Here is a 25420-nt window from a genome sequence, read left to right on the forward strand (position 1 = left end):
TACAGCTTCATGGCATATATCAGTCACTCATATGGGCACTGATGTAATCAGCCACTGAATGGTCATCATGTGCATTATGGTATCTGTACCCATTCTTGATATGAGATATCTAACTCATCTCTTTACTCTCCCACAGGTCCATCAAGAGGCCCCCTCCCACCACTGTCCAGGAGGAAGAGGAAGATGACTCCTCAGAGGAGCTTCCAGACTCTGAGGGCGCAATTGTAGTGTATGTACCTTTAAGAGGAACAATATGGTTTTGAAGCCCCTGTGTACTGTAGTACCGGTAGTGGCCACTCGGGTATATAAGCCTGTATAGCATCTTGTGTAGTTAGTTCACCTCCAGACTTTGTTCAATAAACACTTGGTAAATCAACTCCTGCATTCCGTGTCTCCATTAATACACGGATCTAACAGTGGCGACGAGTTAGAAACGAACTTACCTGCAATTCGGCAGCACCTCAAGGAGATCGATTCCTCAGACGAAGGTCGAAGCAAGAAAAAAAAAATGTGGTTTCACCAGCTAAACGGGCTGGTGGCAGGTAGTGCACTGATCCTTCCTGGGCCGCGGCGGGCTGGGGCTCGATCGGGTGGCTCTGCAGCGGGGCCGGGCAGCGAGTCGGAAAGCAGAAACAAAGAGAGACAGAGGGTGGAACACTCAGGAGGCGGCCGGTGCTGTAAAGCAGGTCGGCGTTCAGACCGAGCAGAGGGAGGGGAAAGTCCCAGAGGGTCCGCTCCATGACGGGAACAGTTCTCCAAGTAACGGAGAAACTATTTAAAATGTATATAAAAAAATAATAGAAATACCGCGAAAAGCTGCAGGTCGCAACGGGAACCGCGGAGAACAGCGTTGGCAGCAGCGGCAGTGGCGGGAAAGCGCGGGAGGTGCCATCTTGACTCGGCGGGGAAGAAGGAAAAGCGCGGGAAGCGCCATTTTTGATTTTCAGGATGCCGAAGACTGGCAATATTACTGCTTTCGATAGTGATATAGAGGATTGGACCACATATGTGGAAAGAGTGGAGGTATATTGCAAGGTGAATGAAGTAGCGGATGATAAAAAGGCATCGGTACTTCTAAATCTGATGGGCGTAAGGACATACGGGCTGTTACGAAACTTGATCACTCCAGCCAAACCAATGGACAAGAATTTTAAGGAGATTGTTGATACCCTACAGGAGCACTTAAACCCAACACCGCTGCTGATAGCGGAACGATTCAAATTCTTCAGGAGGAATCAGCACAAGAATGAAAGTAACGCTGATTACCTCACCAAATTATGAAAGCTGTCAAAGCACTGCCAATTCGGGGCAGGACTGGCAGATTCTCTACGAGTCAAATTCGTCTGCGGTCTCCTAAGCGAAGGAACACAGAAAAGACTACTTTCTGAGAAAGATTTGACACTGGACAAGGCTTTCAGTGTGGCTGTATCATACGAAGCAGCAGCAAGAGGAGCTGCAGAGATACAGCAAAAGCCACAGGACTTCGGCACCCATGAAATGACATGGGGTTTCGAGAGATGTTATCACTGCGGCAGATCCACCCATGACCAGAAGGACTGCTGGTTCAAGGGCAAAGCATGCAGGCAATGCGGAAAGATGGGACACATTGCACGTGTATGCAGATCTGGAAAAAAATCCGCTGACAGTAAAAAGGTCAATAAGGAAAAGTACAGAAAGGTACAAATGATGACGGACAGTAGCTCCGAAGACCAGAAGAGCGATAGCGACTCCGGAAACAAGAGACTAAGCTGCCTCAATTTACATAATGTAATTGCCAAAGAAGATTACCAGACCATTTGGGTTACCCTCAGGATAGCGGGGTCCCCAGTCAAAATGGAACTAGATACAGGATCAGCTCTGACCGTCATAAGTCGACGGGATTACGAGCGGCTATTTCCGCATATACCTTTGAAAGACACATCCATTATCTTGAAGACATATACGGGGCAGAAAGTATACCCCAGAGGGAAAATAAGGGTGCCTGTTGTATACAACGGCAAGGAAATACAGAAGTTGTATTTATACGTTCTGCAAGATGGTGGTCCACCGTTGTTGGGACGTGAATGGATCAGAAAGATACGTTTAGACCGGCACTCCATTCAGGCACTGACGGTGACTAGTAAGAAAAAAAATGACGATGACGTCATAACTGGACGATTAAAAGAAATCTTGGCTAACGCCAAAGAAGTGTTTCAACAGGAACTAGGAACCCTGAAAGGCGCCACCACCTCAATAAAAGTGGAAGATGCGGCAATTCCCAAGTTTTTTAAGGCAAGGCCGGTGCCATACGCAATTCGTCCAGCCGTCAAGGCAGAGCTGGAGAATTTGGAAAAAGCAGGCGTATTATCCAAGGTAGATTGGAGCGAGTGGGCAACACCCATTGTTCTGGTCATGAAGAAAACGTTGAATAATGATAAATCTGAAGAACAGAGAAAAATTCGCATCTGTGGGGACTTCAAGGTGACTGTAAACCCGGTTCTTCACACGGTACAGTATCCATAAAAGATATTTTCGCCTCACTATCAGGAGGGAAACGTTTCACCAAAATTGACTTAGCATAGGCATATCTACAGATGGAGGTTGAGGAGGCCTCTAAAAAGTATCTCATGATAAACACACACAAAGGCCTGTACCAGTACAATCGACTGGTTTTCGGAGTGGCATCAGCTCCGGCTATCTGGCAAAAATCTATGGAGCAAGTCCTGCAAGGGATTCCGGGGACTCAATGCTACCTAGACGACTTCCTTGTAACAGGAGAAAACGACAACGAGCACCTTGCCAACTTGGAGCAGGTGCTCACGAGGCTGAGAGAACGGGGCCTACGAGCAAATTGCCCCAAGTGCAAATTTTTCCAGAAACAAATATCATATTGTGGCCATGTCATTAACGAAGAAGGGTTGCATAAGTCACCTAAAAAAATTGAAGCGGTCGTAAAAGCCCCCGTGCCTGAAAATGTCTCACAATTAAGGTCGTTCCTGGGATTAATAAATTACTATCATAAATTTTTACCGAACTTGTCAACGGTTCTGCGCCCTCTTAACGCACTGCTACAAATGGGAGTAATTTGGAAATGGAGCGAAGACTGTAAACGTGCCTTCCATAAATGCAAAGGCTTGATCACGTCCAGGGAAGTGTTGGCTCATTACAACCCATCACTGCCAATCAGACTGGCGTGCGATGCATCCCCTTACGGCGTAGGAACGGTATTATCGCATAGATTCCCTGATGGCTCGGAGTGGCCGATAGCTTTTGCGTCACGCTCATTGAACTCAGCTGAGCGTAACTATGCCCAGATCAACAGGGAGGCACTCAGCCTGGTGTGGGGGGTGAAGAAATTCAACCATTACCTACACGGACAAAAATTTACCTTGTTGACTGACCATCAACCCCTCGTCTCCATATTCAACCCTAAAAAGGGCATTCCCATTATGACAGCGCAAAGGCTACAGAGGTGGTCCCTTTTCCTAGGGGCACACCAATATGACATAGAATACAAAGGAACAAAACAGCATGGGAATGCTGACGGGTTATCGCGCCTACCGTTGCCAACGGTAGAAGAGGCGCCTACAGTGGACCCAATGGAGATGTTCCACTCGACCATAGTGGAATGTCTACCGGTGACAAATTCTACCATTGAAAAGGAAACGAGAAATGACCCGACTCTCTCACGAGTCTACGATTTAATGGTGAAGGGATGGCCAGCACATGGCGAACCACTGTTGCCAGCATTCTCGCAAAGAAGAGAACAGCTGTCAGTGTGCCGAGGAACCTTGATGTGTGGATCCAGAGTGGTGATTCCACCCAAACTCCAGGATAAAGTGCTAAAGGAGCTTCATGAGGGGCATCTGGGTGTAGTGAAAATGAAGAACTTAGCCAGAGCGTTTGTGTGGTGGCCAGGTATCGATGGAGACATCGAAGAAATGACCAAGAGCTGTCTAGGATGCCAGAAGGTCCAAAACGCCCCACCACAAGCCCCTCTACATCCATGGGAGTGGCCCTCATCTCCATGGCAAAGGGTACATATCGACTTTGCTGGTCCATTTATGGACTCAATGTTCTTAATCGCGGTGGATGCACACTCCAAGTGGCCGGAGGTAATAAAGATGTCTTCCACCACCACGGAAAAAACCATCACAGTATTAAGGACCATATTCGCCAGGAATGGGCTGCCTGAACAGATCTGCTCTGATAATGGACCGCAATTTGTATCCGAAGAATTCAGGAAGTTCTTAAAAAACAATGGGGTTAAGCACTACACGTCCGCCCCATACCATCCCGCCACCAATGGATTAGCTGAAAGGTTTGTCCAGACCTTCAAGAAGGCCATAAAGGCCATGGGTAATGAAGACATAAATCTACAACATAAGGTAGATAACTTCTTGTTTGCGTACAGGAATGCAACACATGTGGTTACAAACCAAACCCCCGCGATGATGTTTTTCAATAGAAGACTAAGATGCCGGCTGGATTTGGTCAAGTCAAACGTCAGAAGGGACGTAGAGAACCGGCAATTTCAAAGCATGAATGAAAGGCCAACTAGAACCTTCCAGATAGGTCAACCAGTTTTGGCCCGGGACTACCGTACTGAGAAATGGCAGCCTGGAACTATTTGCACACGACTAGGACCGCTGATGTATACCGTGGACATGGGAGAAAGCATAATAAGGCGCCATGCTGACCAGATCATAGAGTCATCCGAAAAAGGACAACCTACACCACAACTCTATACGTCTAGTGATGAAGCAGAGATACCCATAGTATCTACCTCCGATCCGGTGATACTGGAGCCAGATGAACCCGACACTGGCATTGAAGCCGAATCGACCTTGCCAAAAGAACCTACTACACCACCGAAACCTACTACACCACCGAGGCGTTATCCGGACCAAGTCAGGAAGCCTCCAGAGAGACTGAATTTGTAATTGATTAACTTCAGCAAATGTGTAGATTATTGTTCTTGTAAAAATGTTATGTACTATTTATCTAAAAGGAGAGGAATTGTAGTGTATGTACCTTTAAGAGGAACTATGTTTTTGAAGCCCCTGTGTACTGTAGTACCAGTAGTGACCACTCGGGTATATAAGCCTGTATAGCATCTTGTGTAGTTAGTTCACCTCCAGACTTTGTTCAATAAACACTTGGTAAATCAACTCCTGCATTCCGTGTCTCCATTAACACACGGATCTAACACCCCTTTATCCACCCTATATGTTACTTCCTCAAAGAACTCAAGCAAATTTGTCAAACATGACTTCCCCTTCATGAAACCATGCTAAGTTTGTCCTATTAAATTATGTTTATCCAAATGTCCCGTTACTGTCTCCTTAATAATGGACTCTAACATTTTACCAACTACAGATGTTAGGCTAACAGGTCTATAGTTTCCAGTCTTCTGCCTACTACCCTTTTTAAATAAGGGTGTTACATTAGCAGTTTTCCAATCTGCCGGGACCTTTGCTGAGTCCAGGGAGTTTTGGAAAATTATTACCAATGCATCCACAATCCCTACCGTCACTTCCCTCAAGACCCTAGGATGTAAGCCATCAGATCCAGGGGATTTATCAGCCTTGAGTCCCATTATTTTACAAAGTACCACTTCCTTAGTGATTTTATTTGTATTTAGCTCCTCCCCCCCTAGAACCCCCTGTTTGTCCAGTGTTGGGCTATTCTTAGTGTCCTCTACCGTAAAGACTGATACAAAATATTTGTTCAGCGTTTTTGCCATCTCCATGTTTCCCACCATTAATTTCCCGGTCTCATCCTCTAAGGGACCAACATTTACTTTAGCCACCCTTTTTCTTTTTATATAACTATAGAAACTTTTGCTATCTGTTTTTATATTTTTTGCTAATTTACTTTCATAATCTATCTTCCCTTTCTTAATCAATCTTTTTGTTATTTTTTTGCTGTCTTTTAAAGACTTCCCAATCTTCTATCCTCCCACTAGATTTGGCTACCTTATATGCGCTTGTTTTTAGTCGGATACTATCCTTAATTACTTTACTTAGCCACGGATGGCTATCTTTTCTTTTACACCCTTTTTTCCTCAGTGGAATATTTTTTTTTTGGAAGTTGTAAAATAACTCCTTAAATGTACACCACTGATCATGTACCGTCTTACCCTTTAATCTATTTTCCCAGTCCACTCTAATCAATTCCGCTCTCATACCTTCATAGTCTCCTTTATTCAAGCTCAGCACGCTTGTTTGAGATCCAACCTTCTCACCCTCTAATTGAATATGGAATTCAACCATGTTATGGTCACTCATTCCAAGGGGATCCTTTACTAGGACATTTTTAATTAATCCTGTCTCATTACACAGGACCAAATCTAAGGTTGCTTGCCCCAGGTCGGTTCAGTTACATACTGCTCAAGAAACCCATCCCTAATACACTCAATGAACTCATCCTCAAGGCTGCCCTGCCCAATTTGATTTGTCCAGTTAATATGATAGTTAAAATCCCCCATAATTATAGCTGTTCCCTTATTACAAGCCTCAACTATTTCCTGATTAATACTCCGTCCAACAGAGTTGCAACTGTTCGGAGGCCTATAGACTACGCCCACTAGTGTTTTTTTCCCCTTATTATTCCTTATCTCCACCCAAACTGTTTCACTATCCTGCTCCTTTGACCCAATATCATTTCTCTGTATTATAATGATTCCTTCCTTTATTAACATAGCCACCCCACCTCCCCTCTCTTCCTGCCTGTCCTTCCTGATTGTTAAATAACCTGGTATGTTTAATTCCCAGTCATGGTCACCCTGCAGCCATGTTTCTGTAATGGCCACAAGATCATACCCATATGTAGTTATTTGTGCCGTTAACTCATTCATTTTGTGACGAATGCTACATGCATTCAGATAAAGAACTTTCAAATATGTTTTGTGACACTTAATTCCTGTTTTCTCGCCTTTTACTACTTTACCTTTTACTCCATACCTTCTGTCCCTTCCTGACACATTCTGTTTTTTAATTCCCCCACTGCTACCTAAGTCTATGACCTTCTCCATTGTCATTTCTATTATTTGCTCTCTAGAAACCTCCCCCCCACTAATTAGTTTAAAGCCCTCTCTACAGCCCTAGTTGTATGATTCGCCAGGACTCTAGTCCCAGCACTGGCCAAGTGGAGTCCGTCCCAACGGAACAGCTCCCTCCTGTCCCAGTACTGGTGCCAGTGTCCCAAGAAGCAAAACCCATTTCTCCCACACCAGTCTTTGAGCCACGCATTTAACTCTTTAATTTTATTTATCCTAGCCAAATTCGCTCGTGGCTCAGGTAATAACCCAGAGATTATTACCCTTGAGGTTCTGTTTTTTAATTTGACCCCTAGCTGCTCATACTCCTTTAACAGAACCTTCTTCCCTGTCCTATCTACATCATTTGTACCAACATGGACCACGACAACTGGATCCTCCCCCTCCCAATCCAAGTTTCTTTCCAGCCCAGAAGAGATTTCCTTAACACTGGCACCGGGCAGGCAACACAGCCTTCGGGACTCCCGCTCTTGACTGCAGAGAACCCTATCTATCCCCCTAATGATACTATCCCCTACCACTACAACATTTCTTTTTACTCCCTCCACTTGAATGGCCCCCTGTACCACAGTGCTGTGGCCAGTTTGCTCATCCTCCCTGCAGTCCCCGCTCCCGCCCTCACAGGGAGTAAGAACCTCGATCCTGCTTGACAAGAGCAAGGGCTGCGGCTCCTTCAACACTACCTCCTGGATCCCTGTACCTGCCTCACTCGTAGTCACACCGTCCTGTCCCTGACCACGGACTACATCTGCATTAATTAATTTCATAGGTGTGACCACCTCCTGAAACATAGAGCCCAGGAACTTCTCCCCCCCCTGATGTGTTGCAGTGTCTGAAGCTCGGTCTCAAGCTCTTTAACATGGAGCTTGAGTTCCTCTAGCAGCAAACACTTATCGCAAATGTAATCACCGTGAGCCTCAATGGGGTCCACCAGCTCCCACATTTCGCAACAGTGACACATCACCTGTTCACCCATATCTATGTAATTAATTAAATTTCTTATTATTAGTTATGAAGACCCTCTGCCACGATATAGATGATAATATTACACCACTATTTAATAGGACTTACCAACTTAAAGGTATAGAAGAGAAGGAAGAGGACCTACCAACCAGCTGATCACCAACCTCCCTCGTGAATGCTGTCTGGGGGACCTGTCTGGTTGAATTGTCTCGCTGCTCCGCTTCCGCAGTGTTGGATTAGCCTGAGAGTGGGAAGCAAAACAGAGCAAAAAGCACCCCCTCACCTCCCACTTGCCCAAACTCTCCCACTTACCAAACTCTACTTACACTCAATGCGACCGCACTCAGCGCTACCGCACTAAGCCCGCCCCTTTTTATACCTGGATTCTACTTCCGGTTTAAACTCCCCAACAGCTTAATTTACTCTAAAAAATTAAACTTACTTCAAATAATTAACTTTTTTACTCACTAAAATTCAGTAAATGCACATAAAAGACTTTTTCTGCCACTTACCAAACTCTACTTAAACTCAATGCGACTTGCACTCGACGAGTTCCATTTTTATCTATCTAATCGAAGCCAGAAAATCACCTGCAACAGCTTCTCTTCCCACTCCTGCATCGTTACCTCTGGGGTCCCCCAAGGATCTATCCCTGGCTCCCTCCTATTTCTCATCTATATGCTGCCCCTTGGCGACATTATCCGAAAACACGGCATCAGTTTTCACATGTATGCTGACGACACCCAGCTCTTCCTCAGCATCACTTCTCTCGACCCCTCCACAGTCTCTAAATTGACACACTGCCTGTCCGACATCCAGTACTGGAGGAGCAGAAATTTTCTTCAATTAAATAATGGGAAGACCGAAGCCATGATATAAAGCTGAGTGGGAATGTAATGTTGTCAGGAGGATACAAGGAGGGTTCAAGGGGATATAGGCAGTCTAAGTGAGCGGGCAAGAGCATGGCAAATGGAATATAATGGGGAGAATTTTTTTTTAAATTTGTTTTTTTATGGGTGTGGGCGTCGCTGGCAAGGCCAGCATTTATTGCCCATCCCTAATTGCCCTTGAGAATGTGGTGGTGAGCCGCCTTCTTGAACCGCTGCAGTCCGTGTGGTGAAGGTACTCCCACAGTGCTGTTAGGTAGGGAGTTCCAGGATTTTGACCCAGCGACGATGAAGGATCGATGATATATTTCCAAGTCAGGATGGTGTGTGACTTGGAAGGGAACTTGGAGGTGGTGATGTTCCCATGCATCTGCTGCCCTTGTGAAGTTATCTGCTTTGGTAAAAATAGAAAAGCAAAGTATTTTTTAAATGGTGAGAGATTGGGAAATGTTGGTGTTCCGAGGGACCTGGGTATCCTTGTACACGAAGCACTGAAAGTTAACATGCAGGTACAGCAAGCAATTAGGAAAGCAAATGGTATGTTGGCCTATATTACAAGAGGATTTGAGTATAAGAGTAAAGACGTCGTACTGCAATGATATAGGGCCCTGGTGAGACCACACATGGAGTATTGTGTACAGTTTTGGTCTCCTTACCCGAGGAAGGATATACTTGCCATAGAGGGAGTGCAATGAAGGTTCACCAGACTTTTTCCTGGGATGTGGGGATTGTCCTATGAGGAGAGATTGAGTAGACTAGGCCTATATTCTCTAGAGTTTAGAAGAATCAGAGGTGATCTCATTGAGGCATACAAAATTCTTACAGGGCTTGACAGGGTAGATGCAGGGAGGATGTTTTCCCTGGATGGGGAGTCTAGAACCAGGGGTCACAGTCTCAGAATAAGGGGTCACAGTCTCAGAATAAGGGGTCGGCCACTTAGGACTGAGATGAGGAGACATGTCTTCACTCAGAGGGTAGTGAATCTTTGGAATTCTCTACCCCTGAGGCTGTGGAGGCTCAATCGTTGAGCATATTCAAGACAGAGATCGATAGATTTTTGAATATTAATGGATCCAAGGGATATAGGGATAGTGCAGGAAAGTGGAGTTGAGGTCGAAGATCAGCCATGATCTTACTGAATGGCGGAGCATGCTCAAAGGGCCAAATGGCCTGCTCCTGCTTCTATTTCTTATGTTCATTGTCTTCGGGCCCAACTACAAACTCTGTTCCCTAGCCACCGATTCCATCCCTCTCCCTAGCATCTGTCTGAGGCTGAACCAGACTGTTCGCAACCTTAGTGTCATATTTGATGCTGAAATGAGCTTCTGACCACATAGCCGTGGCATAACCGAGACCGCCTATTTCCACCTCTGTAACATTGCCCATCTCCGCCCCTGCCTCAGCTCATCTGCTGCTGAAACCCTCATCCATGCCTTTGTTACCTCTGGGCTTGACTATTTCAACGCACTCCTGGATGGCCTCCCACATTCTACCCTACATAAACTTGAGGTCATCCAAAACTCGGCTGCCCATGTCCTAACTCGCACCACGTCCCGTTCACCCATCACCCCTGTGCTCGCTGACCTACATTGGCTCCCAGTTAAGCAACTCCTAGATTTCAAAATTCTCATCCTTGTTTTCAAATCCCTCCATGACCTCGCCCCTCTCTATCTCTGTAATCTCCTTCAGCCCCACAACCCCCCAAGATATCTGCGCTCCTCTAATTCTGTCCTCTTGAGCATCCCTGATTATAATCGCTCAACCACCGGTGGCTGTGCCTTCAGCTGCCTGGGCCTTAAGCTCTGGAATTCCCTGCCTAAACCTATCCGCCTCGCTACCTCTCTTTCCTCCTTTAAGACGCTCCTTAAAACCTATCTCTTTGACCAAGCTTTTGGTCATCTGCCCTAATTTCTTAAGTGGTTTGGTGTCAATTTTTTGTCTTATAACACTCGTGTGAAGTTCCTTGGGACATTTACTACGTTAAAGATGCTATATAAACACAAGTTGTTGTTGTTATAGTGGGATCACCTCAGCCACAGTTGATGCATGTCCTGAGATCAGGAAGAAGATGGTGTAGAAGAAAACAATAGAGGGAGTTTACCATCAATTTTAAAAACAACAGTAGATGGAAGACATAGCCAGAAAGAACCTTTCTGACAACTCCACTCAAAACATTGGCTACAATTCTGAGCATGAATCTCAGTACAGTATATTTGTTTTAATTAAGCAAAATGCACCATCATTACAACCCTACTCTCTATTTAATTTCCAAACCTTGGCAAATTCGCAGGTGCAGTCGACAGTAATTGTCAAATTAAGCCAGTTAATACATTCAGACCAGGGAACATCCACCTTATCTCAAAAAAGCAGTCACAACCATGATTAACTCTTTGATACTGACAACCTCAAATTCTAGTGAAAGAAATCCTATTTTTCTCATTAAATGCTGACAAGCTGGCATATGGCAGTGGGTAAGGGAAATACTATCTATTCATTTTCCAGTAACCAATCAAAAAGCACTTTGCTATCTATGAGGTGGTCTCTCAAAAGTTTTTCCAAGTTCTATCGCTGGAGATGTGCATCACTCCACAACCCCCACAACCCACCTTGTAACCGTGTAAACCTTGGCTCATTGTGATCAATGCCAAGCCGGGTGGGCAACAGGTAGTTGTATTTCAAATGTCAGGGCCATAAAAATACAATTCCCGTAGATTCGAATTAAAACCAACCCCCTACAGTCAACTTTCAAAGCTGAAATCCCAGTTTGCCTTTTCTTTCCTTTTATTTAAACTCCTTCAGATCCCAGAGTCTTAATGGAAGTTCTAAATTTCATACTCATATGTTTAGATATTCCTTAACTAGCAAAACTCCCCAGATCTATCGTATTACAGGATTGAATGTTTTATTCAAATGTTCAAAGATTTTACAAATTGAAATTCTAGGATCTAAGGGGTTAAATACAAACAAAAAGTTATCTTACCGGAATTGAGATTCAGTGTTGTATTTGTGGAATTCACTATTGCTTTCACAGATTCCTGGGTTATGTCTCCACGCTTCACCTCCACAATGGCATCATGGATTTTCAGCTGTCCTCTCTGTTTAACTGGAGAGTGACAAAGAAATTTGTTCTCACTTAGCACCATAAACAGTCAGTTCATGTTGGGAACTGTGCAAAGGATACTATCACCATCAGTCCATCAAATGTTTGTACAACTTTCTAAATGGTGCCATGCACCTAGAGAAGGGTGGACTATTGAATTTCCCTGCTGCATTAACATGACAATTAAAAAAAAGTATCTGGCTATTCTAGATCCAAATTGGCCACAAATTTGGAGTTTACAGATTATCAGCATTATGCCATAGTTTAGATGTGGAATTTGAGTTCAGGACTGTTGTGTACTTTAGTTACTTGCTAAAGTCAATACAAATTACAGTATCTTGTGAAAAATGGAGTCTGCAGTGTTACTGTCCTACTGATTAGGGCATGGCCATTGTTGAGGCAGGCCATTCATAAGAACATAAGAAATAGGAGCAAGAGTAGGCCATTGAGCCTGCTCCGCCATTCAATAAGTTCATGGCTGATCTTCTACCTCATCTCCACTTTCCTGAACTATCCCCGTATCCCTTGATTCCCTTAATATTCAGAAGTCTATCGATCTCTGTCTTGAATATACTTAATGACTGAGCCTCTCTGGGATAGAGAATTCCAAAGATTCACCACCCTCTGAGTGAAGAAATGTCTCCTCATCTCAGTCCTAAATGGCCGACCCCTTATTCTGAGACTGTGACCCCTGGTTCTAGACTCCCCAGCCAGGGGAAACATCCTCCCTGCATCTATCCTGTCAAGCCCTGTAAGAATTTTGTATGTTTCAATGAGATCACCTCATTCTTCTAAAATCTAGAGAATATAGGCCCAGTCTACTCAATCTCTCCTCATAGGACAATCCCCCCATCCCAAGAACCAGTCTGGTGAACCTCCGTTGCACTCCCTCTATGGCAAGTATATCCGTCCTTAGGTAAAGAGATCAAAACTGTACACAATACTCCACGTGTGGTCTCACCAGGGCCCTATATAATTGCAGTAAGACGTCTTTACTCTTATACTCAAATCCTCTTGTAATAAAGGCTAACATACCATTAGATTTCCTAATTGCTTGCTGTACCTGCATGTTAACTTTCAATGGTTCTTTTACAAGGACAACCAGGTCCCTCTGAACACCAACATTTCCCAATCTCTCACCATTTAAAAATTACTCTGCTTTTCACATTTCTCCACATTATATTCCATTTTCCATGTTCTTGCCTACTCATTTAGCCTGTCCATATCCCCTTGAAGCCTCCTTGCATCCTCCTCACAACTTACATTACCATCCAGCTCTGTATCATCAGCAAATTTGGATATATTACATTTGGTCTCCTCATCCAAATCATTAATGTAGATTGTGAACAGCTGAGGCTCAAGCACTGATCCTTGCGGTACCCCACTAGTTACAGCCTGCCAACCCGAAAATGACCTGTTTGTTCCTTCTCTCTGTTTTCTGTCCATTAACCAATCCTCAATCCATGCTGGTATATTACTCCCAATCCCATGAGCCCTAATTTTTTTAAATAAACTCTTGTGTGGCACCTTATAGAATGCCTTCTGAAATTCCAAATTCACTACATCCACTGGTTCCCCTTATCTATTCTGTTAGTTGCAACCTCAAAAAACTCTAACAGAGTCATCATAAATCTGTGTTAACTCTGTCCAATCATTTTATTATTTTCTAAGTGCCCTGTTACCACGTCCTTAATAATAGATTCTAGCATTTTCCCTACTACTGATGTCAGGCTAACTGTGCTGTAGTTCCCCATTTTCTCTTTCCCTCCTTTCTTAAATAGTGGGGTTACATTCCCTACCTTCCAATCCACGGGAACCGTTCTAGAATCTATGGAATTTTGGAAAATGACAACCAATGCATCCACTTTCTCGAGAGCCACCTCTTTCAAAACCCTAGGATACAGGTCATCAGGTCCAGGAGATTTATCGGCTTTCAGTCCCATTAATTTCTCCAGTACTATTTTTTTACGAATACTAATTTCTTTCAGTTCCTCATTCTTGCTAGAGCCTTGGTTCTCCATTATTTCCAGGAAGTTTTTTTGCATTTTCTTCCATGAAGACAGACATGAAAAAATTTGTTAAATTTCTTTGCCATTTCCTTATTCCCCATTACAATTTCTCCTGTCTCAGCCTGTAAGGGATCCACATTTACTTTTGCTAATCTTTTCCTTTTTCCATACCTATAGAAGCTTTTACAGTCTGTTTTTATGTCTCTCGCTAGTTTACTCTCATTCTACTTTCCCTTTCTTTATCAATTTCTTGGTCCTCCTTTGCTGAATTCTAAAATCCTCCCAATCCTCAGGCTTATTTGGCAACATTATAAGCCTCTTCCTTTGATCTAATACCAGCTTTAACTTCTCTTGTTAGCCACAGTTGGACCAATTTTCCTGTGGGGTTTTTGTGCCTTAAAGGAATTTATATTTGTTGCAAATTATGTATTAATTCTTTAAATGCTAGCCTTTGCTTCTCTACCATCATACCTTTTAATGTAATTTCCCAATCTACCTTAGCCAACTCGCCCATCATACCTACGTAGTCTGCTTTGTTTAGATTTAAGACCCTAGTTTCGGATTTAACTAAATCACTTTCAAACTCAATATAAAATTCTATCATATTAATGGGCCAGAAATTCGGGTCCCCACAGGTGAGTACGCGCTGTGTACTCACCCGTAAGGCCAATGGAAGTGCCGGTTTCGCGCATGTGCTGGAAACTGGAACTTACGTTTCCTTGAAGGAAGGAGTTCGGAGGTCAAACGCATGCGCCGGAGAGGCAATGCGTAGACCTGGAACTTCTGATTTTTTTACAGGTTTCTCCGTGCTGGTAAGTCCCGAGCAGCTGCGCGTGAAAAAAGCAGGCGCAAGGCCTGCTTTTAACAAGGTAAGACATTAATTAAGCAAAATTAAAACATTTTTTTCCACAGGATTATCATTTTAAAATACTTTAAAGATAGGTAGGTAAGTTTATTTTTAGCCCCGTTAAAAACTTTAATTAATTTTTTCAAAAATTTAAATTTTTGTTTAAAATAGTTAGGCCTAGAAATTGGGTATAGCCCCGCTTGAGGCGTTAGAACTGGCGTTGCGCAAAGTTTATAGCCAGACGAAACTTATCGCTGCCTGGCGAGATATTGGGTTGCATCGCTCCCAAAGGGGATTGAGGCACGAACTCAGACGTTGCACGGGGCTCCCAAGGCGAAAAAGTTCAGGCGCTACCCAATATCGGCGCGGACGGGCGCAGTGCAGGTGATCTCAATTACCGGAAACCACGAGACTTCCAGGCGCCGGCCGGCTCTTAAAGGGGTGGGTCAGTCAGCCTGAGCTGCCACACTCAATGCCCTGTAGGCCTCAGAATCAGCGCTTGCCCTTCTCTGGCGCAAGAAACTTGGTCAGGATGGAGAAGGTGAGACAGAGAGCAGAGCGCTTCAGCACTGAGGCTCTGGACCAGTTGGTGTCTGCAGTTGAGCGCTGTTGAGATGTTCTGTATCCTGACAATGGCAAGAGGCCGAATCAAAAGGCTTACCAGCGATCTTGGAGGGAGGTTTCTCAGAGGGTCAACTCCAACAGCATGGCAACCAGGACCCCTGTTCAGTGCAGGAAGAAATTCAACGACCTCACTCGGGTCGTTAGGGTGAGTGCTGGTTATGCAAACTTCTGATTCCCTCCATCTGCACCTGACTTCGAGCACCCTGTTGCCATGATGCCCCAATGGCCATCTGTCAGCAAGTACCCATGGCCCTTTCTGGGCACACACATGGACATTTCACTCAAGGCCACATGTAAGGGCTCTTGCACCATGGGAGGTATGCGATGATCTCTCAAGGCCTCATGTAAGGGCTCTTGCACCATGGGGGGCGTGCGATGATCTCTCAAGGCCTCATGTAAGGGCTCTTGCACCATGGGGGGCATGCGATGGTCTCTCAAGGCCTCATGTAAGGGCTCTTGCACCATGGGGGGCATGAGATGATCTCTCAAGGCATCATGTTACAGAACTTCCCCTTCTTTCCCCTGCAGTCCAAGCTGGCGACGATGCGAAAGGAGCAGCGTCGAACCGGTGGCGGACCTCCACAAGTGGTCACTCTCACGGATCTCGAGGAGAGAGTGCACCAGATTCTTGGAGAACGTCTGTCTGGTCCTGTTACCACTGCAGCTGCCGACCCCATTCTCGACAGCGAGGGTAAGGCTCTCACCTTTTGCAGCTGTCTCCTTCCACTTGGTCCCTCCGCCAGCATGCTTCCTCAGTGTGCCGCAATCTGGCATGCCTTTCCGCCAACCTGTCCTTTTGCTAAAGCCACTCTTCCACCTCCCTGCTTTCAGATGATGCATCACCAACTGGGGCTCAACGCCCTGAAGCTGCCAGTACCAGTGCCTCCGGAGGCGAGGATCAGGAGGAAGCCGGACCATCCGTTCCAATCTCAGGGGAGCATACACATCTACAGACTGGGGATAGTAGTTCCCTGGAGGGGAGGGGGGGAAGCTCTGAGGATCAGGCAGTTGCCGGAACAAGCAGCATGCAGCAACGCAAGGGGTGTAGGCAAGTTCGGCCACCGTCTCCCCGGAGGGCAAGGCAGGTAGTGATGAGTGCTGCACAGAGTGCAGAGGAGGTGCGTCGCCTGGCTGAAATGAGCACCCAGGCCCGGCTCAGGCACACTGAGCTGATGGCTGCAGTGGGGAGGATGCCTCAGTCAATAGATACACTAGCAAAGAGTGTGTTGGACTTCGGGGCAACAATGGAGAGGACTCTCCAGGGCTTCGGGGCAACAATGGACAGGACTCTCCAGGGCTTCGGGGCAACAATGGAGAGGTCTGTCGAGGGCTTCGGGGCAACAATGGAGAGGTCTGTCGAGGGCTTTGGGCCAACAATGGAGAGGACTGTCCAGGGCTTCGAGGCCGCTATGGAAAGGACTGTTCAGGGCTTCGGACAATCCCTGGAAAGGTCTGTCCAGGGCTTGTCCAAGGCAGTGGAGCGGTCAGCACCGGCCTTGTCCGAAGCAATGGAAAGAACTGTCCAGGGCTTCTCCGAAGCACTGGCACCTGGCTCACAGGTCCTCACTGCTGCCACGCAGTCACTTGCCGGCCTCGTCCACACCCAGATTGAGGCAACGCGAACTCTCACTGCAGCCACCCTATCTGCATCAGCTAGGTTCACCCCGGGCCCTTCCAGTCCCATACAAGGCCAGGAATCAGTGGAGCATGCGATTGTGGCGGATGAGCCGAGCCAGTCCCCTCAGAGAGCCAGTGTGTCGTCCAACAATGGTGCAGGTGTCCTCTCTCGGCAGGTGACCATTCCACATGCCAGCGCTGGTACGTCTGCAGTGCAGCTGCCACCACCTGCAGGGCACACTGCTTCCAGCCATGCTCAGATCAAGTATCCTGCGTCCACACCCTCCAAGCCCAGAGGTCGGCCAGGCCATCCCTCAGGGGCTTCTGCGCTTCCACACAGTCAGCAGGCATCCCCCAGCCTTCACCCCGCCACTGGGGTTCAATTATGTAGGAGCAGCAGGGAGGGAAGGGGCCGACCGTGAAAGAGAAGTCATTCTCCATCAAGGGGCCAGCAGTAGAAGGGGGTGCTGAGACGTTTCTTTGGCCAAAATCAAGGAGACCCTCACCTGTTGGAATTGTTGGAAATAGTTTGTTTAGTTTTGCGGCTTTGCCGAAGAGTTAACTGTTATTTTGTTAGTTATGGTTTCTGTTGACATGACGTTGTTTTGCTGTAATGAAAGACTTTTGTGACAATAAAGAGAAGTTTTAATGTGCTATGGTGTACGTGACTAATTACAGTGATGCTGGCCTTCAGAGGCTTTCAAACATCCAAAGTGCGCAGGAGTTAAGACACTCATCATTCCGCCAGAGGGGCCTCGATACGAGTCCTCATGAGCCTGTGACGGATGGCCCTTCCACTTTCAGGAGCCCTTCCATCTTCCTCCTCCTCCTCCTCCTCCTCGTCCGCATGCTCCTCCTCCTCCTCTTCCTCCGCCTGCTTCTCCAGGGTCAGAGGGAAGGTGATGAATTGACGCCTTCGCCTATAAAGGGCAGCTGTAACTTGCCGGATGCAGCAGTGGACTGCAACCTGAGAGATATTCGCAATGTCCCCAATGGCTCACTGAAAGGATCCGTTGCCATAAAAATTGAGGGCAACAGTCAGTTTAGCGGTCACCGACAGAGAGGTCATGCACCGTAGACGCGGCTGCAGATCCTCAGCAAGCAGGTGGCACAGCTCAGTAACAATGTCCCTCCCGATTCGGAGCCTTCGCACACACTGCTCCTCCGACATGTCAAGGTATGACACCTGCTGCCTAAAGACCCTCGCAGCATACCCTCGGATTGGCCGACCTCCATTGCCCCTCCTCCTTCTGGCCAATCCCGGCCCTCTCTCCCGCCGTCTCTCTGCCCCTTCATAGTGTTCGGCCATGAGGCCGTCGCCCTCCAAAGCATCTCCCATTCCGATGCCAGTTGGTCAAAAGGCTGTTAGGTCTAGTGCTCCAACTGCTCCGGACAGGTTTGAGGGCCCCAAGTACTCTAATGCTAAATTCCAAAAACTCTGCTTCACAGTAGCTCACCTGCTCTCTCCACCAATGATCGCAATGAACAGGCCAAGTGGCTGAAGCTTCTATACTAGAGCTGTCCCCTTTAAATAGCGCCCCCCGACTCCGAGAAGGGCCTGCTAACGCTCCTTCGAACTGTCACTAATAGCGCTAGGCGTAAAGGCTCCGGGCGCCACCCAATATCCGCTCAGGCGCCCATAAAAGGCGTTGCACAATGAAATGACGTCATGATCTGCTTGCGCTCGCGGGCGCACGCAAACACTTAGCGCAGGCGTTAAATGTATAGTCAATATGGGAGTTGTCGCTATCTTCAATGCGCCCGCCCCAACATTAGGTAACGCCCCAATTCTCGGTCTCTTTAGGCGCTAACCGCTGGCGCAAACAACCGAATTTCTAGGCCTTAATTTATGTAATTTATAGTTCTTTTAAAAATGTGATTTAAAAAAAATGTATTTGAAGTTTTACTTAGGTTTTGGGGCTGATCTATATTCATAGATTTGACAGGTCATCCTGTCAAATCTATGAATGGAGATTCCCTGTTCCGATTGGCTCGCCATGGCCCACGTGATCCCAGGGGACACTGTGAACTAACTGCGCCCCTGGGATATGCAAGCACTGCACATCGGCAACTAGAGGAGGCCCAGGATCGGAATCCCACGCGGGCCCACAGCACAACGGCAGGCGCGCTATGTAAGTGCAGGTCGGGGGCTTGCGCCTGCGGGAAGCCTCCGACCCAAATTTCTGGCCCATTATGTTCACTCTTCCCTAAAGGCCCCTTTATTTCTACGTTATTAACTAACCCTTTCTCATTACACAATGTTAGATCTAAAATAGCCTATTCCCTAGTTTCTTCCTCAACATACTGATCTAGATAACTATCTTGCATATATGCCATGAATTCATCCTCCACATAATTACTGCAAATTTGGTTTGCCCAGTCTATATGTAGATTAAAGTCTCCCATGATTACTATATTACCCTTGTTACATGCGCCTCTAATTTCCTGATTTATACGCTGCTCTACATTACAACTATTGTTTGGGGGCCTATAAACAACTCCCACCAATGTTTTCTGCCCCTTGCATTTTCTTAGCTCCACCCAAACTGATTCTACTTCTTTATTTTCAGAGCTAAGATCCTTTCTCTCTACTATCTTTATCCCATCCTTTATTATCAGAGCTACACCGCCTCCTTTTCCATTTTGCCTACTTCTTCTAAAAGTTAAGTATCCTGGAATATTTAGTTCCCAACCTTGGCCGCTTTGCAACCACATCTCTGTTATGGCTATTAGATCAAAGCTGTTAATTTCTACCGGCGCTATTAATTCATCTATTTTGTTGTGAATGCTCTGCACATTCAGATATAGTGCCTTTAGCTTTGACTTATTTCTATTTTTCCCTGATGTCACCTTAGTCACTGATGCCTTATTACCTTTGTTACTCTCTCTGTCCCTTCCTGACCCACTCTGCTTATTTTTACCCAAAACTCTACTCTGCTCTAGAGCCTTGACATTTCTCTCGCTGCTATTAAATTTACTCTTTCATGAATCCTCCCACCCCACCACCCCCCTGCCCCCTTCATTAGTTTAAAGCCCTGTCTACTGCCCTAGTTATTCGGTTCCTCAGAACACTGGTCCCAGCCCGGTTTAAGTGGAGCCCGACCCAATGGAACAGCTCCCTTTTTCCCCAGTATAGGTGTCAGTGCCCCATGAACTGAAACCCCTTCCTCCCACACCACTTCTTGAGCCACTCATTTAAACTTCTAATCTGTTTGTCCCTAAGCCAATTTGCACGTGGCTCAGGTAACAATCCAAAGATTATTACCTTTGAGGTTCTGCTTTTTACTTTTGATCCTAGCTCCTCAAACACCCTCAACAGAACCTCATTCCTAGTTCTACATATGTTGTTGGGTCCTACGTGGACCACGACAACTGGATCCTCCCCCTCCCACTCCAAGTTCTTCTCCAGCCACGAGGAGATGTCTTTAACCCTGGCACCGGGCAGGCAACACAACCTTCGGAACTCCCGGTCGCAGCTGCAGAGAACAGTATCTATCCGCCTGACTATACTGTCCCCTACCACAACTACATTCCCTTTCACTCCCCCTACTTGAATGGCCGCCTGCACCATGGTGCCATGGTCGACTTGCTCATCTATCCTGCAGGCTTTTCCCTCATCCACACAGGCAGCAAGAACCTCATACCTGTCGAACAAGGGCAAAGGCTGAGGCTTCTCCAGCACTACACCTGGGGTCCCCTTACCTGCCTGAGTTGCAGTCACACCCTCCTGCCCCTGACCACTAACCAGACCTGTACCACGACCTAACCTAAGGGGTGCGACTGTCTCATGGATCAAATTGTTCAGGTAACACTCCCCATCTCTGATGCCCCGCAATGTCTGCACCTCAGACTCCAGCTCAAAAACTCTGAGCTGAAGTTCCTCAAGATGCAGGCACTTACTGCAAACGTGTTTGTCTGGGATCACAATGCTCTCCACAAAGTCCCACATGCTGTAGTTGCAGCACACCACCTGCACTCCCATCCCTATATGACCTTGTTTTATTTAATTAAATTTAAATAAATTTGTAATTAGGTAACTTAGTTTACAGTGTAGTTTCTTGACAAATTACTTGATCTAGATTAAGTTAAGGGTACTGAAATTAAATATCTACCTGTTACACAAAGCACTACAAGTAGTGGAGGCAAAAATCAACAACTCCTTCCCCCTCTTCTCCAAATTCCCACTCTTTCCAAATTCCCAACTAAAACACTCTCTTCACGTCCATTCCATTTAATCCTTCTCTGTGCGGACCGCTATTTGCTATTAATATTTAGATTGATTATTTCTTAAACTTACCAGAAGTTAAGTCCATTGTGTTGTTGGTAGAATTTACTATGGCATCTGTACTTTCTTGGGCGATATCACCATTTTTCAGTTCTGTGGTTACCCCACCTATTTGTACTGTTGGGACTGGTGATAGTTTAGACACTGCAGAGAGATCACAGCATAGTTACACTGAAACAAAGAAATATATTGTTCACGTATGTTATACAGTTAAACATTAAGCATTTTGGAGATGGAATCTTAGATGGCTGTGAATTACATATTTTTCATGATCACAATTTTTAATATTTTAAAAATGTTTCTACGCATCTGTGTGAGGACGACAACTGTAACAAATGCCTTGGATTCCACTTCTAGCTCGTATAATGTTATGTGTAAAACATTGCTGTAAGGCCATGTGTATGAATTAAATATGTATGTCTACATATAAAGTATGTCTTACCTTGGGTAAAAGACAATGGTGGCGAGAGGACTTGTTTGTGTTGTTCAATAACCTGATCAGCAAAAGAATAATTGTTATAGAACAGACAGGGGTGAATATTTTACCAACAACGTTTTGTCCTGCAATTTGTGCAACAAATTCTGAATATCTATCGATTATATAAAATATATTGAGTCACATCCTCTATTTGGCTCTTTCAGTCCATATCAGCTTCTATTGATCTGATTGCCCAATGGGAATCAGATTATTCTTGTAGTGATTTGATTGGTTCATGGGTACCAGTACTAGTCGTACCACTCACCTATGTACTAAAGATAATTCCACACTCTCCCACTCCACAGCCAGCCCCTCTGTTCTCTGATGATCTGCCAGCCTGACTCTGGTGTCCAACCCTCTAGACCAGGCCCTGGTCCTCCGCTTCCCAGAGAGCTTCCGGCTAGATCGAACTCGCCAAAACCAATCCTGGCCCAACAACACTGGGCCTGCTGCTATCAATGCCTTAGTGAAGGTCCTCCCATTTTCCTTTCTTTAAAAATTCATTCTCAGGATGAAGGCGTTGCTAGAAAGGCCAGCATTTATTATCCATCCAGATATTATTTTAACTGAATTCAAATTCTCAAACTGCCTTGGTAGGATTTGAACTCCCATTCTCTGGATTACTAGTCCAGGCCTCTGGATTACAGTCTAGTAATATAACCACTGCTTGGCAAAAGGATGGTCGAATGGTACAGTCAGCCAGCACACTGCCTTTACACTTCTGAGATCTGGGTTTAAATCCAGCCCAAAATTGCAGAGGGAGCTTCAAACAGGCGTTAGGCCACCTACTTGAATATGTAAAGGGTCAAATGCCTGGTTCACGTGTGGGCCCTGGATGGTGGATTTTTTGCCAACACCAATATGGTAGGTGGAGCAATCCGTCTCGTAATGAGCGTGCGCTTCCTGCCCACCATATTGGAGGTCGTTTAGAGCCACAAAAACGGGCATTGTCAAATTTCTTGGCCAATGACTTTAAAGAGTAACTTTCTTGAAGAGGTGCACACCACCTGCCCTGGTGCTTGGGTTACCATTTGCTTTTTAACTTTACCAATCTCGTTCTGAATATCACGGCCTCCAGTAGCTAGAAACCCCTTTGCAAACTTAGGCCTCAATATTAACTCCCCCCCAACCCCCACCCCACACAATAACAGGTGGGAGAGGGTTGCGGGGGGTGAAAGAGTGGGGAACACGACGCCAACCCTCCACCTTTATTATGGCTCCCACAATGCACTTGGGTGCTCAATTTAACATTCACTGCTGCTGCACGGGCTTCCCAATGGGTCGGGAAACCCGGAAGTTAAAGGGAGGCAACAGCCCCTCAAGGAAGCCTTCGGCCGCCCCCGGGCCGATAACCAGCCTACTGTCCCCGCCGCCCCAGACCTCCCAATTGCTGAGAAGCATCACCAAAGGTCCCTCGCTGCGGCCTCCTGCCACTGGTATTAACTCCCACCTGCTTGCCAGGCAGTCCATTTGGCCGGCTGCTGGTCAGGAAACAGAGCTAAAAAATATTAATAAGGTCCTGCCATTACAGCCTTTCCAGGTTCTTCAGCCATTTAGGCCTCACCCACACCCTCCTCACCTCCCCGTAAATATCGTGGCCTTGGTGTCTAAGTCCAGGCAATTATTTACTGAACACAAAATTTCATCTGACTTTTAGTCTAGTATAGTGTTTTGCCAGATGGATAAGCTGAAGCCATTTTGTGTACACTTACAGGTTTTGGGAGGCTTGACGAACCCTGGTGTACTTCCTCGGTTTTAATTAACAACATACACCCATGTCCTTTAGCCTTGACTTGCAGAGTGTCCTTGTGCTTAGAGAGGGCTGTGGCCTCTCCTGGTTTGTGGTAAATGTAGGTTTCTGACTGAATCAGTGATAACTTTTTTTTAATAGCAGAAACTGCCTCATTTATATGCTCTGCTACTCCAAATACTTTTAAACCTGGAGAAGCCGCTCTGATATACGTTATGGTGACACCTTTGTTTTGGATTTCAGGCAGTTCTGTGAGAATCAAGGAACTTTCCATATAGTCTACTTGCATCACCGTGGCAGGAATGAGCTGTGTGATCACCTGCTTATTGTCCAGATAACAATTTAGTATTTTTGCAACATCTGCAACAATGCCTGAAAATCCTACAATTGTTATGGCAGCTGGATTCTTCTCCTCTATGATTCTGAAGCCCTGACTGCTTGACTGGATATCAGATTTCAAATCATTAAGCAACCTTTTCCATTCGTCAACTTCAGTGACTTTGATTTGCTGTGGAGTGAAGTCAATTCTTACTTCCTGGAACAACGGGTTGGTCAGATGGGCGGAAAAGTGGCAAATGGAATTTAACCCGGAAAAATGCGAGGTGATGCATTTTGGACGGTCAAATAAGGCAAGGGAATACACAATGGGTGGTAGGGCCCTAGGAAGTACAGAGGGTCAGAGGGACCTTGGTGTACATGTACATAGATCCCTGAAGGCAGCGGAGCAGGTAGATAAGGTGGTTAAAAAGGCATATGGGATACTTGCCTTCATTAGCAGAGGCATAGAATATAAGAGTAGGGAGGTTATGATGGAGCTGTACAAAACGCTGGTGAGGCCACAGCTGGAGTACTGTGTGCAGTTCTGGTCGCCTCACTATAGGAAGGATGTGATTGCTCTGGAGAGGGTGCAGAGAAGATTCACCAGGATGTTACCTGGGATGGAGCGCCTTAGCTATGAAGAGAGACTCTACAGGCTGGGGTTGTTTTCCTTGGAGCAAAGGAGGCTGAGGGGGGACCTGATTGAGGTGTACAAAATGATGAGGGGCATAGATAGGGTAGATAAAGAGGAACTTTTCCCCTTAGTAGGGGGGTCAATAACAAGGGGGCACAGATTCAGGGTAAGGGGCAGGAGATCTGGGGGGGATTTGAGGAGGAACTTTTTCACCCAGAGGGTGGTTGGAAGCTGGAACTCACTGCCTGAAAGGGTGGTAGAGGCAGGAACCCTCACAACATTCAAGAAGCATTTGGATGAGCACTTGAAATGCCATTGCATACAAGGCTATGGACCAAATGCTGGAAAATGGGATTAGACTGGACAGGGATGGATGGGCGGCGCAGACACGATGGGCCGAAGGGCCTCTTTCTGTGCTGTAAAACTCTATGACTCTATGACTCTAACTGCTTTATTTTATCTTCTACTTTCTTTACATCTGCCTTGACAGCCAAGAGTTCAACAGACTGTCTACGCACTAGTGTGGCCTTGATGTCCTTTTGAATGAAGTGAGTTCGCACAAATTTCTTGAGGTCTAGGGATTTTATAAATTCATCCATGTGTGAAGACAGATTGAGAGGCTTCCTTTCTAAATGGGACTGAAATTGGTTGATGAATTTTTGAGCTTGGCTAACTTTCTCCTTCAATCCTTTCAGCTTTAAGACTGGGGGAGCGACGTTGGTGGATATTTCCACAGAGGAAACGGTGGCCTAGAAATTCAGTTGGGCGCGCCAGCCGTTAGTGCCTTAGGAAGAGTAGATCTCGAGCGCTAGGCGCTTATCGCCCGGGCGCAGCACGATCTGCGCCTCTCCCCAACTTCAGGACACATT

At 46.0% G+C, this 25420-nt stretch overlaps 1 protein-coding gene across 1 annotated transcript in view; it reads right to left on the minus strand.

The window, feature by feature from the left end:
* The window catches only part of LOC147120594 (uncharacterized), a 93994-nt gene that overhangs the window by 17929 nt on the left and 50645 nt on the right, over nucleotides 1-25420 (minus strand). Inside the window, exons 8-12 of the mRNA XM_085984237.1 lie at nucleotides 24999-25298; nucleotides 23562-24144; nucleotides 21814-21865; nucleotides 21384-21515; nucleotides 11870-11992 (exon numbers count right to left, since the gene is read on the minus strand). Coding sequence (XP_085840363.1) covers nucleotides 11870-11992; nucleotides 21384-21515; nucleotides 21814-21865; nucleotides 23562-24144; nucleotides 24999-25298 — 1190 coding nt within the window. The remainder of the gene's footprint in view (nucleotides 1-11869; nucleotides 11993-21383; nucleotides 21516-21813; nucleotides 21866-23561; nucleotides 24145-24998; nucleotides 25299-25420) is intronic.

Source organism: Somniosus microcephalus, chromosome 4 (genome assembly GCF_052327205.1).
Source record: "Somniosus microcephalus isolate GS21.2 chromosome 4, FLI_Smic_1.0, whole genome shotgun sequence".
NCBI classification, from domain to species: domain Eukaryota; kingdom Metazoa; phylum Chordata; class Chondrichthyes; order Squaliformes; family Somniosidae; genus Somniosus; species Somniosus microcephalus.